Here is a 12738-nt window from a genome sequence, read left to right as displayed (position 1 = left end):
TACGATCTGAGTTATGTTTAGTTGCTATGTAAAAGTGAATGTTTTATGTGTAATGGATATTTAAATATGTACAGTCTTAAATAAACAGTACAAAGGCAGTCATGGTACGTTTTGCATTACGTATTTGGTCTTTGTTAATCTTGATTATGCTCATATTTGTAGAACTAAACTAATTGCAAATATGATATCGAAATAAATATTATTTAAACCAAAGGCAGTCATGGTACGTTTTGACTGCACCTCGTTCTATGAACCCTTTATAAAGGTCATTTTGAATAGCACAGTTGATTGTCGGACGAATTTTGTTTGCTTTCTAAAAACCTTAAGAGGAGAAGTAAAATGGTCATGTCAGTACAATATACAGACAGGTATAATTGTGTAAGTCTATTTGCATTACCGATATTTGCGTTTCCATGTGGCATGTAGTATCGCACATTTCGTACACTGTTTTTTAATGTGACAATGACGTACAAATGTATGAATACATGTGCCGAACCAACATATAATCCGTCTTTTGATTCATTGATTCACAGAATGAATACTGTATAATAGTTACATTTCATTATAAACAATAGTTAAAATAAGAGTGTAAATAAATTCAAGTTAATTGGTAAGTGAATTCTAGTTTAGATTTTTAATTCAGCATGAAGGAACCAGAATTATTCCCGTTTTAGCAAAGAAAACACAGCATCTTTTTTGAGGCCGAAAACCAGTTCAGGGGCTTTTAAAATAGTAAACGATCACCTATGCTATCCAATGTCCATTTATCTAGACAATTCATACTATACACGATGATGTTTATCAAAACTCTATCTTTAACGTTCGGGAAGTAATTTAACAAAATATTCTGACATTTCAAGACATTGTCCCAGGAATTAAAAGATTGGTTTTTATTTTTTCTAAAATAATACGTAATACACTTTCGTCACCGCGACAACATAAAGCCACATAATGATTCAAACTCACATCATAACTATACCAAACGGTTTTTAACGGCTAAAAACTCCGTTTTAAAATGATTTAGTACAAGTAATTGCCAAAAGGTCATTTAAAATCTTTATAACCTCCATTGTCCATTGCATTTCCCTACATGGTATGAGTTCTTCATCGTATTTATCTAGTGATTTTTTTAAACTTTTTGTGTGAATGGGACCAGGGCTATGAAAATAGCGAATTGTGATTTTACCATAATATATTTCAAACAAAGAAACAGATATACAAGCGACAGGTGTATGTTTATTCTTTGCTAAAAACACTTTGGGTACTCGTTTGTATAAACATTTCTTAAGCAAATAATTTAAGAGTAACTAAAAACAAGAGAGTTTCTAATAACAACATAACCCTAAACATTGTGTTACATTGAAAGTCTACTAAATCATTAATACATGTGTCTGGCTTTCATTGCTTTTAAACTGTATTCTGAAGCTTCTTTGTAAACAAGTGTATGAAATCAGACTAAGCTGGTTTCCTAACTATCAGTTTATTGTTCCAGTTGGGTCATTCTACATAGCACACACATAAGCCAGTCCATTATAAACGATGTTACGTATACACCTTCCATTGATAAATGGTCTCAAATCGGTGCAAGGTATACGTGTCCACAGAAAATTTGTTCTAAAATAGAACACGGAAATAAAATTTCTAAAAACGCAAAGTGCCCTGTCCATTTTACGTCCAATGTTTGTGAAATATGTATACGTTTCGTGATTGTAAATTGGATCGAAATTTGGGCCGGCATGGCAGTTTTCAACATAAACCTTATCATCGCAGATCTCGTTGAAGCCAACCGTATCATTATTACCATCACCATCAAATTTGATAGAATGAATTTCGTCTTCATCGGTTAAAACAAAGTAGCATTTCATACTAATCTCATTACAACAGCTGTCGTGAAATCCATATTCATATTCATTACAATCACTCTCCGTCCAAATGTTATAATAATATTCGTCCTCATCGTATTTGTCATAGTAGTTTTCCTCATAATAATCATCAACACAGTTCTCATTGAAGTAATCCATATCTTCAATACAATCAATATCCAACCCATTGTCATAATAATATTCGTCCTCATCGTATTTGTCATAGTAGTTTTCCTCATAATACTCATCAACACAGTTCTCATTGAAGTAATCCATATCTTCAATACAATCAATATCCATCCAATTGTCATCATGATATTCGTCCTCATCGTATTCGTCATTGTAGTTTTCGACATAATATTCATCAACACAGTTCTCATTGACGTAATCCATATCGTCAATACCATCAATATCCATCCAATTGTCATCATGATATTCGTCCTCATCATATTCGTCATTGTAGTTTTCCTCATAATAATCATCAACACAGTTCTCATTGAAGTAATCCATATCGTCAATACAATCAATATCCATCCGCCTATTACAATGATTTCCGTCCTCATCATATTCGTCATTGTAGTTTTCCTCATTAAACTCTTCATCGCAACCCTCATTGAAGAACCAAATAGTTTTCTCTTTAAAAAAGAAAATAGTCGTTTTTTTATCAAAACTTCAATATATATGCTTACATGTAAAATATAAAGATTGTCGAATATTTTTTCTTTGATATTATTCGTCAAGCTGACAAAATCTCCACGCAGTAGATATTGGCGAATAAGGAAATATGTTTAAATAAGTTTTGTTTAATACGTCCTTTTAACTTTTACATCGTGTATTAAGTTGCTTAAAACCATTATACCTCGGAGGCTTTTCATTTCGGGCGGCACCAGGCCGAGATTCTTTTTCACCAGGACGTCGATGTCAGCTTTCACGTTGTTCAGCCCACATGACTGGCCAATATTACCATTGACTGATATGTACATAATAGCATGAAAATTTGATAGATGCATTATTAACTTCAACAGTATATTACACAATTGAAAGTTACCGTATGATCGCTTCGAATATTAGTAGTGCTATATTAACTTACTAAACGTTAATAGCAACTTAAGAATGGTGATCAAGACCATGTGATTAAAAAAAATGTCCCACAATAAAAAAAGACTGACAAATAATACTGAGCATGACAAGGAGTATTTACAAAACTTACATTTTCAAGCAAACTCCAGTTACCATCGAACTCTTTTTTGTCAAGATAAGCAACATACTTATGCTGCATCTGAAACATTAAATCACGAAAATGCGCATGTTAAAACAATTTTGGCAACTTTCAGTGGTGCAGATATATACATACAATGCAATTAAACAGAATCCAATTCAACTACAATACATAATGTAAGTATAAGCAAAAAATCAAAGTACATCCAACGATTCAATGAACAGTTAGTTATAGCACAGTTAAACACCGCCCACTAGCATTGGCCTAACAATATCCTGATTTCTAGAATCGCTAAGGTAAAAGTATTAGGTAATCCCGATGGACCAGGAAAAAAGTACTCAACTATCATGTTCGTTATAAAAGTTAATTCGGTAACAACTAAAACTATTCATTTTTATAGCATTTTAAATAATATTGTGAAGCATAACATTATAATTTCGGTATAAACACCGTATTATTGCATAAAATGTGTGTTTTTGGTCCGTTATCGTGGTGTGTTAAAACGCAAAAGCCCGGGCGTTATCGCTAGAAAACGTGCATTATTCAGTAAACTCACGTGCCGTTAATGACCGGCTTTTTGTTTTACATAAGCGCTTTCAGGGCTCGCATCATAACAATGGCAGCTGAGCGTACTGGTTTCTGACCGAAAGTGGGTCAATGATGCCAACTTTTGCACAAAAACAAATGTTAGCTTATATAGCTGTATGCAAATATCAACAATTTAAAATAAACCGCATCTAACTTACATATTTTCTTCTGAGTTTTCTTTTCCTAGCAAGCTGATGTGTGTTTACTAGATAGTATTTTTGTTTTTACTATTTGTTTGCTTTAAAAGCACTAAATTTAGTCCAAAACGTTCAACTCCCCCGATCTTTAGTTATTTCTGTCGATTTTATTCAGAACAAACGACTTATATGGATTACATAACGTCGTATGCAATGAACAAAGAAATTTGAAAAAAAGTTCTCTGATGCTAAAGATGCTGTACATTTTATCAAGAACATGATTACAATTTTTTCAGGCTTAAATAAGTTGTCAAAACAAATAAAGGTTAGAGTAGGACTATATCGGTAATTAATCGATTACCCAATCGATTTCCCAATAATGCCCTTTAAATGGTTTACAACCCTCGTGCTACACACTCGGGCTGGTCATCTTGCGGGCCTTTGCAGATGGTAACGACCTAAAAAGGTGTATTAACCCTATATTGGTTTAAACGTATTTAAAGTACTTAGTCCATAGAATACCTTGTTTCGAAGATTCCTTATTCGTACGATGTTTGCAATGTCTGGATGCATATTGTTAAATATTTTGTTGTTATCGCTTTCTTTCCAAATAGGATGTTTTGGATGCAAGTTGCAGATGTGTCTGAGCAGAACAATCAGCAGACTAACGTCAAACTTTTTGAGTCTGGATTAGAATTAAGCAGACAGTGTTGGTGCTTTGAAATTATACCATCTTTCTGTAATTTATCGATCGCGCGTTTGTAGTTTCTCAGTTCATTGAGCAGATTGTTCGGGTGTACGATAGAGTCGAACTTGGCTCTAAGGACGTCGCCAGCCTTCATAACAAGAAGGTGGAGGCGCAGGTAGTGCTGCTCATTCTGGGTGGTCTCGTCAACCGACTTCGGCGTCACTGCAGTCGCCATCCTGAAACATAGCAATCTGGTCACTGTATCATTTTATTTGTGAAATATAACACAAACAAAACAGATCCCTCAGTAAATTTACATTTACATAATTATCCTTCATACAACTATTTCGAATTTGGCAATGGTTTATGATAGGGCTTTTTTCAACTACATACCAACGCTGCTGGTGATAATAACATAACAGCAAACCTATGCAATATGACCTATGTTAATGACAAACATAGCAAATGCTAAAGCAAACAGATGCACAAGTAAACAAACACAGTTAATATAGTTATTACAATATTGGTTTGAGGTACGTTACCGTGCGACAACCGAACACATCATTTGGCGAGGAGTCGGTTTTAAACCCTGACACTGATCCCGCCATTTATCAATACAAACAAAAAGAACTATCTTCAACGCAGACTACACAAATTCGGAAGTGACTACTCTGTGTTACAGTGTTTTATATTTATTAACACATGCCAGTGAATCAATACATTATAATCATTTGCTTCTTTTCCGTCTTTGTTGGTAACATGCTGGATCTACTTGATCTACATTTTTGTTTACATTTTCACCGCATTGATCATACACCTACGCAATCGGAACTCCTCGGCTAGTATCAAGATATGGCCTCGGATATAATACGGGTCGTAAGAAAATAGTCCATCATGGCCGACCAAGAAGATGTTCAAACAACCAAGAGATATGTTAGTCCAAAGACAGAATGAGGAGCGAACTTTTACCACTTATTTGTGTGTAAGTGCTATTTTTTATACTTATTGTATTTTAATAAAATATAAAAATAGTTTTAAAAGAGCCCTAATGAGAAACTAATTGGAAATGTCATTAATTCTTAGTGGGTGGGGTAAAGTCTTCTTTCATTTGACAGATTCTAATATAGTAAATAACAATTTTGAAGCTCCAGTGATCAGTGGCAAAAAATAAGAAAACTAATACTCTATTTGATTTTTTTTTTAATAACAAATAAGTCTGAATCTGACTTTACTTAGATCGATAATTGGTTCGACTTTCTTTCTCAGTGTATTTATCTCATACATTTCATATCATTAACTTTAATTTTAATTATTATAATTAAAATTTACATTCTTTTAACCAAGGATGTATGGTTTAAATGTCCGTGAGTGTTGGTATCGAACAACTTAATGTAATGGCACAATTGAATGCCTCGGCCTGCTCACTAATATAGTTCTCTAAATAAATTTGATCTTCATTCTATTGGTTAACAAAATGAGTTTGAATGCATGCACCAGCACACATTTCTTTCAAGACTAAATTCTATGATATCCACCAGTGGTGGTGATGCAGAAACATTGAAAAATGCTGACATTTTTACTGTGCCAATGAAATGCAGACATTTAAATTTTAATCTTATTGTCATTTTCAGAGAAGAGTATGGTACCAGGGGTACAGCTGACTCTGATTCCCGGCTTCTTCTAATGAAAAAAGGCAGATGAGGTAATGGTTGTGCTATTTTCGAAATTCGGACAATAATTTAACAGTCAAGTATCCTATTGGTTTAAGCCCAAAAGTACCTGCATGTTTGTACAATTAACCAACAAGGATTGACAGTATTAAAATATCAACATTGTTACAATTTATCTACAATTTGTAGATAAATTAAAACATGATAACAATTTCATTTCATATTTTTTTAATTTACCAGTAGTCCAGAGCTAAGAGCTGCTCTCTCACAGATTGACAGTTCTTCTTGGTCATTCTTCAAAAGCCCAAAGGAGTAATTAAATTAAATTTACACATATAATTATATGGCTTAAAGCAATAGCAAAAAAATATTTTCCAAACAATTGAAATCTGTTCTATTATGTGTGACCTTATATGACTAGTTGGAGGAATTTTTACCAAATTTTCAAACTTATATATGAAAGACTGTGATCTGATATTATGTCAGCAGTCTAATATCACTGGTTTCCATACATTTGCACAATAATTGCCAATTGGCTCGTTTAAAGGTAAAAATAAAAAAGGTGTCAGAACAGTAAAACTGTGAGGATGCAGCTTTAAATTGGTGTTGCACTTAATGTTTTGTGAATACTTTTCTGTTGTTGTACCGGCTTTTAAAATAATTGATCTGAAAATAAAATTCCTATTATTGTTGTATTTTCTGTTTTCTATTTCAGCCACTGGAATCCGAATGTAATCAAAATGCCATTGTATGAGGATTGACCTGCAATGCATGGAAATCATCTAACACAACTGCAACGCCTACCTTGGAAAAATGAGTGCAAGATGGAAACAAAGCATTCAGTGGAACATCTTGTCATCTCGAATATTTGATGACTTACATACTGATGTGAAGTTGAAGATAAAAGTCATCTGTTGGTCCGTGATTATTAAATAAATCCGAACATATATTTTAAAAGGGTAATATGGTAAAGGATATATCTACGCTTTAAGTGGTTTTCCTATATTATGGAGGGAAGATAACTACAAAAACAGAAACAGCTCGCATCGGCAGACCAAATAAAATATTTTGTTCAGTTCAATTTTAAGACTTCAGAAAATCCGTTAATAGGGCACATCCTTGCAAATGCCATATTGTAAACTGGGCTCTTTAAAAAGTGAAAAGGTGAAAGTGGTCTAGAGGATAAGCCTCAAATTCAAGGTTGTGAGTTCAAGACCTCCAAGATACTTTCTCTTGACCTCAGGAAAAGGATGTCCATACTTGTTTCTACTTAGGCAACAGACTTAAGAGTGATCTTGTAAGCTTCCATAGCAATCTGATAAGGCATAAAATAAGATACTAGCTGACTTGCAAACAGTTTTTCCATTTGTTTTGATTTATTTTTCAGTCTGTTGGAATGTTTATTAGAAGTGATGCGCATTGCTTACTGCAAGCACAATTTATTTTCTTTATTAAGTTAAATTTAACGAACACGTAACATGACTTGTGATTTTACAGATGCATGTTTATTTCGTTGATTGTATGAGTTTATTTTCTCAAATGATGTAATAAAAGTTATTCTGAATGACTGTCCTTTTTTGTTTGAAGAAAATGTGTTGAGGTTTTGGCATAGCATAGTGTCATCATCATCATCATCATCATCATTGTTGTGAACAAATAAAACATTCAAAACAATGTAATTAAAACCAAACTGTCAAGCCAAGTACTCAAAGAGGCACAAGGATATTGCTAAAGAGACCAGTAATACATTTAGACAATAAAATGCAAAGAAAGATCTATAATTCTGACACATGGTAATGCTTTAAATAGTCCTCTCATTGTGTGTTTATGGTTAAAGTGGAGACATACAGTATTTTTTATAACGAAGACTTAAATTTGTATGGCAACTTAAAGCCATATATGGGGATTAAACGCCAGAAATATTGTGAAGTCTCCCAAAAGACTCAATGCACTTAAAAGGGCTTGGCACAGAAATGAAAGTAAAAATGGGAGCAAAACCTAATTTATCATTAATTTTACATTGGATTGCATACAGATGGCTCTGTTATTACTTGACTAATATTAAATATAAAATTAAGAGACATGTTGATCCAAACTGTAATTATTCTTGTTTGCATTTTATGGAGTTGGACATAAAAAGAGTCATTTGGTGAAGAGTGATCTAAAGGCTAATTATTCAAAATAGATTAAGTATTATTGAAAAAATCTGGTATACATTGCTGAAAAGCTTAGTAACCTGGCTAAATATTTGTTTAAGGCTTTTATTTACAAAAAAAATAAATCAGTTGAGTATCTTATCAGTTACTCTTTTGGTGTTGTTGTTTTTAATAAAAATGACAATTTACTCAAAGATATTGAGACTAATAATTATAGATTAAGACAAATATAATGTGTAAGGAAACTTGTAATGAATGGGTTTATCCACAGCTTAGGAGGTAATGTGAAGCATGATCTGCCTTGAACAAATACAATTTTAAGACAAGTTCTGTCAACTTAGTGCACCAGTCAATTGTAACCCCCCCCCACCCCAGGTCCGGGCGAATACTGTGGTTAACCCGGGGAAATGGGCCGTGTTTTTACCTATCAGGTGGCCCTGCAGTACTGGGTGAATGCGGTGGTTTTATCTTCGCTTAAAATATAGAGGGGAATGGACCTTACCTAGAGTCCCTGGGTGTGGGGGCATTTGGCAGGGATTTTGCCATTGGATCGTCCGCGCAGGGTGGGGATTTTAGCCGGGGTTGGCTGTATTGAAAGTCAAAGTCCCCACTATTCCCCAGACCGGGGGGGGGCGTGGTTACAATTGTCTGGTGCATATCCACATGAACGTTGTACTGGTACTCTAACAATTGAACTTACTGCGTGGATAGTCACCGCCCCACCCCAACCCCACAAGAACTGTTTACACAAAAAAATCTGCAGCCCAAACCCAACAATGCTGAAGGAAAGGCATGCATAGATTTCAGCTGGTAAAGCTGACTGGGTGCCAAGCTCACACCCATCCTACCACAACCCACAAAACTCTGCACAATGCAATCAATGATTTTACAGAATAGTAATGTTGTTTTAATGGCAAGGCATGGTGTGAAAAATAACTTTCTGTGTGCTCACGATTTTTCTAGAGGAAATAGAGTGCTTCAACTATAAGGAAACATCTAAATATTCATAAAACGAACATTCTTTGAGGTTACAATAAATATTTTCTCTTAAACAAGCACATTTAATTTAACACAATCCATTTCCTTGTTGTTACAATGGGCCTTCTTTACGCGGATTGAAAACGGTGTTAATCGCCGGCAGCCGCATCGCACTTTCGTATATCCTTACTACTATTTACGAGGTCTATCTCGAAGCTTGCCGGAGATGGCCGATTGCCTTGCGTACTTTTATCGAATACATATAGTGGTTACGTTCAATCATTTTCATTTTTCTTGCAATAAAAAAACGTAACTTTTTCTAATATTGTTTAATTTTAGGTACACAAGTTGAAATTTCATCCCATATATGATGTTGTTGGTCGTATTACACTAGAAATGAGTGTTATTTCGCGTGCGAATCGGTGGATTCACTACAGAATATATATAAAAATTCACGGGGAAATAGTTCTACCCTTTTGAGGACATAAGAAAAAGTACAAACCTGAGTTATTTCCGTTGCGGTGTGGTAAACTTTAATGTCTTCCTATTGCATTTAATGAACTTTGTTTAAATATTTCTTATAAAAGGTAGTGCATCCTGTTTAATATAAATATATTTACTATAGTGTAGTGACAAACCGAGAGCGAAACTAAGCTTTAAAATGAATTATGTAATTCATATAAACCACTTCGACTTCCTCAATGTCTAAACGTAATCGATTTGAGATTTTCGGAAATTCCAACTTTCGTTTTACTGATGGAAGGAGACAACTTCAGCATTGAAGTCTAAACTGAACCGTAATGATCTCCCCTCATACTATACCAAAAGGTCCACTTTGTTCTTCTACGTAAATGATTAATAAGCACTGCTTATACTTCCTTTCATTAAAAAGAAATCAAATAAAATAGCCGATTAAAGGTTGATAAACAAACCTAGTGTTTTACATAGTAAATAATATATACTCTGCTGTTTGTGGAGTTTTGTGCTGTTGTTCCATTTTTCTAGTTTGTGAATTTTTGTGTTTGTGTTCTATGTCTTTGGCGTTTACCCAGTGCCATTAAACGATGTTAATGTTTAAACGTTTGGTTACTGAGCTTGTTTCTGTAGTTTTTCACATAATAATTTATTTTTAATATTCCGCCGACCTGTGAATGTTTAACAAAAATACCTCTATTTGTCGCGAACTTATTAATATATATCTATGCATCCGTATTTCCGCCGACGATGTATTTTTCGGTCTTTTCACCATGTTTAAAATGGAACTCCTTAAATCAAATGTTAATACTTATGAATTGTAAAGAAAATGGCGGTCTATAATGAGGGAAAGTCAATTTGCGCCTGCGCAATAGTTAAATGGAAATCTTTCCTGTTTCGAAGGAGCGAACACAAGCGTGATTTCCTCATGTTCATGTTGATGTCACAATTTATATCTATATAACCAATCGTCTTGTTTTATTTGATCACAAAGTCACGTGAAATTTATACGTGACCCGTTCCCGAAAGAAAAGAGAAAATACTTGGCCCGAATATAGTAAATTTTAAACTACATGTATATAAATAAGCACTTATGTCTACGTCTGTGTCTAGACTAGGAGGTCATAAATGAGTGCAATAAATATTGATGCCAGTAATCAAATGCGGTGTTAAATGTATTCAATGATTCAAATTGCATAATATGTAGAAAAGCACTATCATTTGTGAAAAAAATGATCAAATTTCGAAAAGTCACGTTCATCTGTCACACAGTCTTTGCCTTAATCTAGATGTACTTTCGTTTTGGTTAAAAGCCGTAAACGCCCTTTGAATGGTTATTATTGAGCATTAGTTTGTATTTAACATGAACTGAAGAGTCATTGAAATGTTAGAAGTTACGACGGGTGTTCAAAATGATTGAATATTGCCCACTTAATTCGGTACAGTTGAAATAGGGTTCATATGAGTGTATATATTCCCTTTAAATAACGAATTATTGTAATAAGAGTACAATAAGTAATAATATCATTGATGCTGTTGTAGTAATTCTTGTCATTTTTTTCAATTATATTAGTTCATGATACTATGAAATATCGCATTGCCTTGACGGGCCTTTGCAGTAATAAAAACGTATATGTATATATTTACAACGAGTTTCACTTGTTCGTTCCTCTTAAAATAATTTAAAATGGTCACTACTCGAACTCACACATGGGTATTGTCACTGGTAACATATTTACTATGCGATATTTCAATACATTGAAATAATTTGAGGTATGTGTGAGGTATGGTGATAGCAACAGTTCTTTCTCAAACAATCAAAGGGCGTAATCCCACAACAAATAAATGCAAAATTACAAAATTAATTTTGTCACAGGAAGCCTGTGAATATCGAACCTGTTTTCGAGTTAGAGCCAATTTTTATGATTTGCAAGACAATGCCAAGGCTATGCCGATATCATGCCGTTTTTGGAAATAAACAACAAATACTTAGTGATTATATATGAATCTACTATAGATATTAAGGTGACATAATGTCAAGTCAATTCAGTTAATTTAATAAAAATATTAAGATATATAATTTTGATATTTAGTTAGGTTAACACCTTACCTTTTCATAACAAGTATTGGTATTGAAAGTAGTAACAACACATACACACTATCATTTGGACATTGATCCGTGCAAGTGCCCAATTAGGGCTCCTTTCCCGTGAATTTCCATATAAGATACCTTTTATACAGAGACCACAGACTAGGAATATCGTACGGTACGATTCAATCTCCTCTGATCACATATCTGACAATTATACTACCAGTTGTAACAATCCTGCTGCCAGCTTTAAGCAGTAGCATCCCTCAGCACTTTCAGTGTTTTGATAATCACGGATTTTTGTTGTGTAGTAAGTACACCGACCTCAGGATTCAGTACAGACTGTACCCCGGTTTCATAGGCAACATGGTTATTGTGTACGTATAATACCAAAGTGACGTCGGTTGGAGACCATTCATAAGAGCGGGGCCTGGAGCCCATGTGTATCTGAACTGATTGCAATTCTTGCGCGTTACCGATCGACGAAAGTTTGATCGATATAAAAATCATGATTACCAAAATAAGGAACACTAGCTATTCACGCCGTAAGCCTTCCAAACAAGTACAAGTGTTTCAATATATATATAAGATGCTCTTTAAAAATACAGTCACGCATTTTATTTGGTAACCAAACAATACTAACATCGACATAGCTTTGCCCTGTAAGCTCTTCTAATATTTTGTTTTCGATCTTTTAGTGGGGTGGGAATGGGACACATTCATTGAAGTTAGACACGTTTGTACCAATAAGTATATAATGCATTAGTAGTACATTTTGTAAAATAATTAAAGTTCAAGTTTAATACATATCATATGCATGTATTATTATTGTCTTATGTAGACATTATAGTAAAAACAGAATATTTCAAACGTCATT

General features: G+C 33.9%; 1 protein-coding gene across 1 annotated transcript; it reads right to left on the bottom strand.

Annotated features, from left to right (window-relative positions):
- Positions 1–1239: 1239 nt before the first annotated feature.
- LOC128244076 (TBC1 domain family member 5 homolog A-like) lies at positions 1240–2845 on the bottom strand. Its single transcript, XM_052962092.1, has 2 exons — positions 2722–2845; positions 1240–2497 (listed from the first exon to the last, which is right to left on the bottom strand). The coding sequence occupies exons 1-2, from the start codon at positions 2843–2845 to the stop codon at positions 1503–1505; spliced, it is 1119 nt and encodes a 372-aa protein (XP_052818052.1). The 3' UTR covers positions 1240–1502.
- Positions 2846–12738: the final 9893 nt, after the last annotated feature.

The sequence above is a fragment of the Mya arenaria genome, chromosome 8 (genome assembly GCF_026914265.1).
Source record: "Mya arenaria isolate MELC-2E11 chromosome 8, ASM2691426v1".
NCBI classification, from domain to species: domain Eukaryota; kingdom Metazoa; phylum Mollusca; class Bivalvia; order Myida; family Myidae; genus Mya; species Mya arenaria.
The sequence above is the reverse complement of the archived record's forward strand: the minus strand, read 5'-3'. Positions and strand labels throughout refer to the sequence as shown.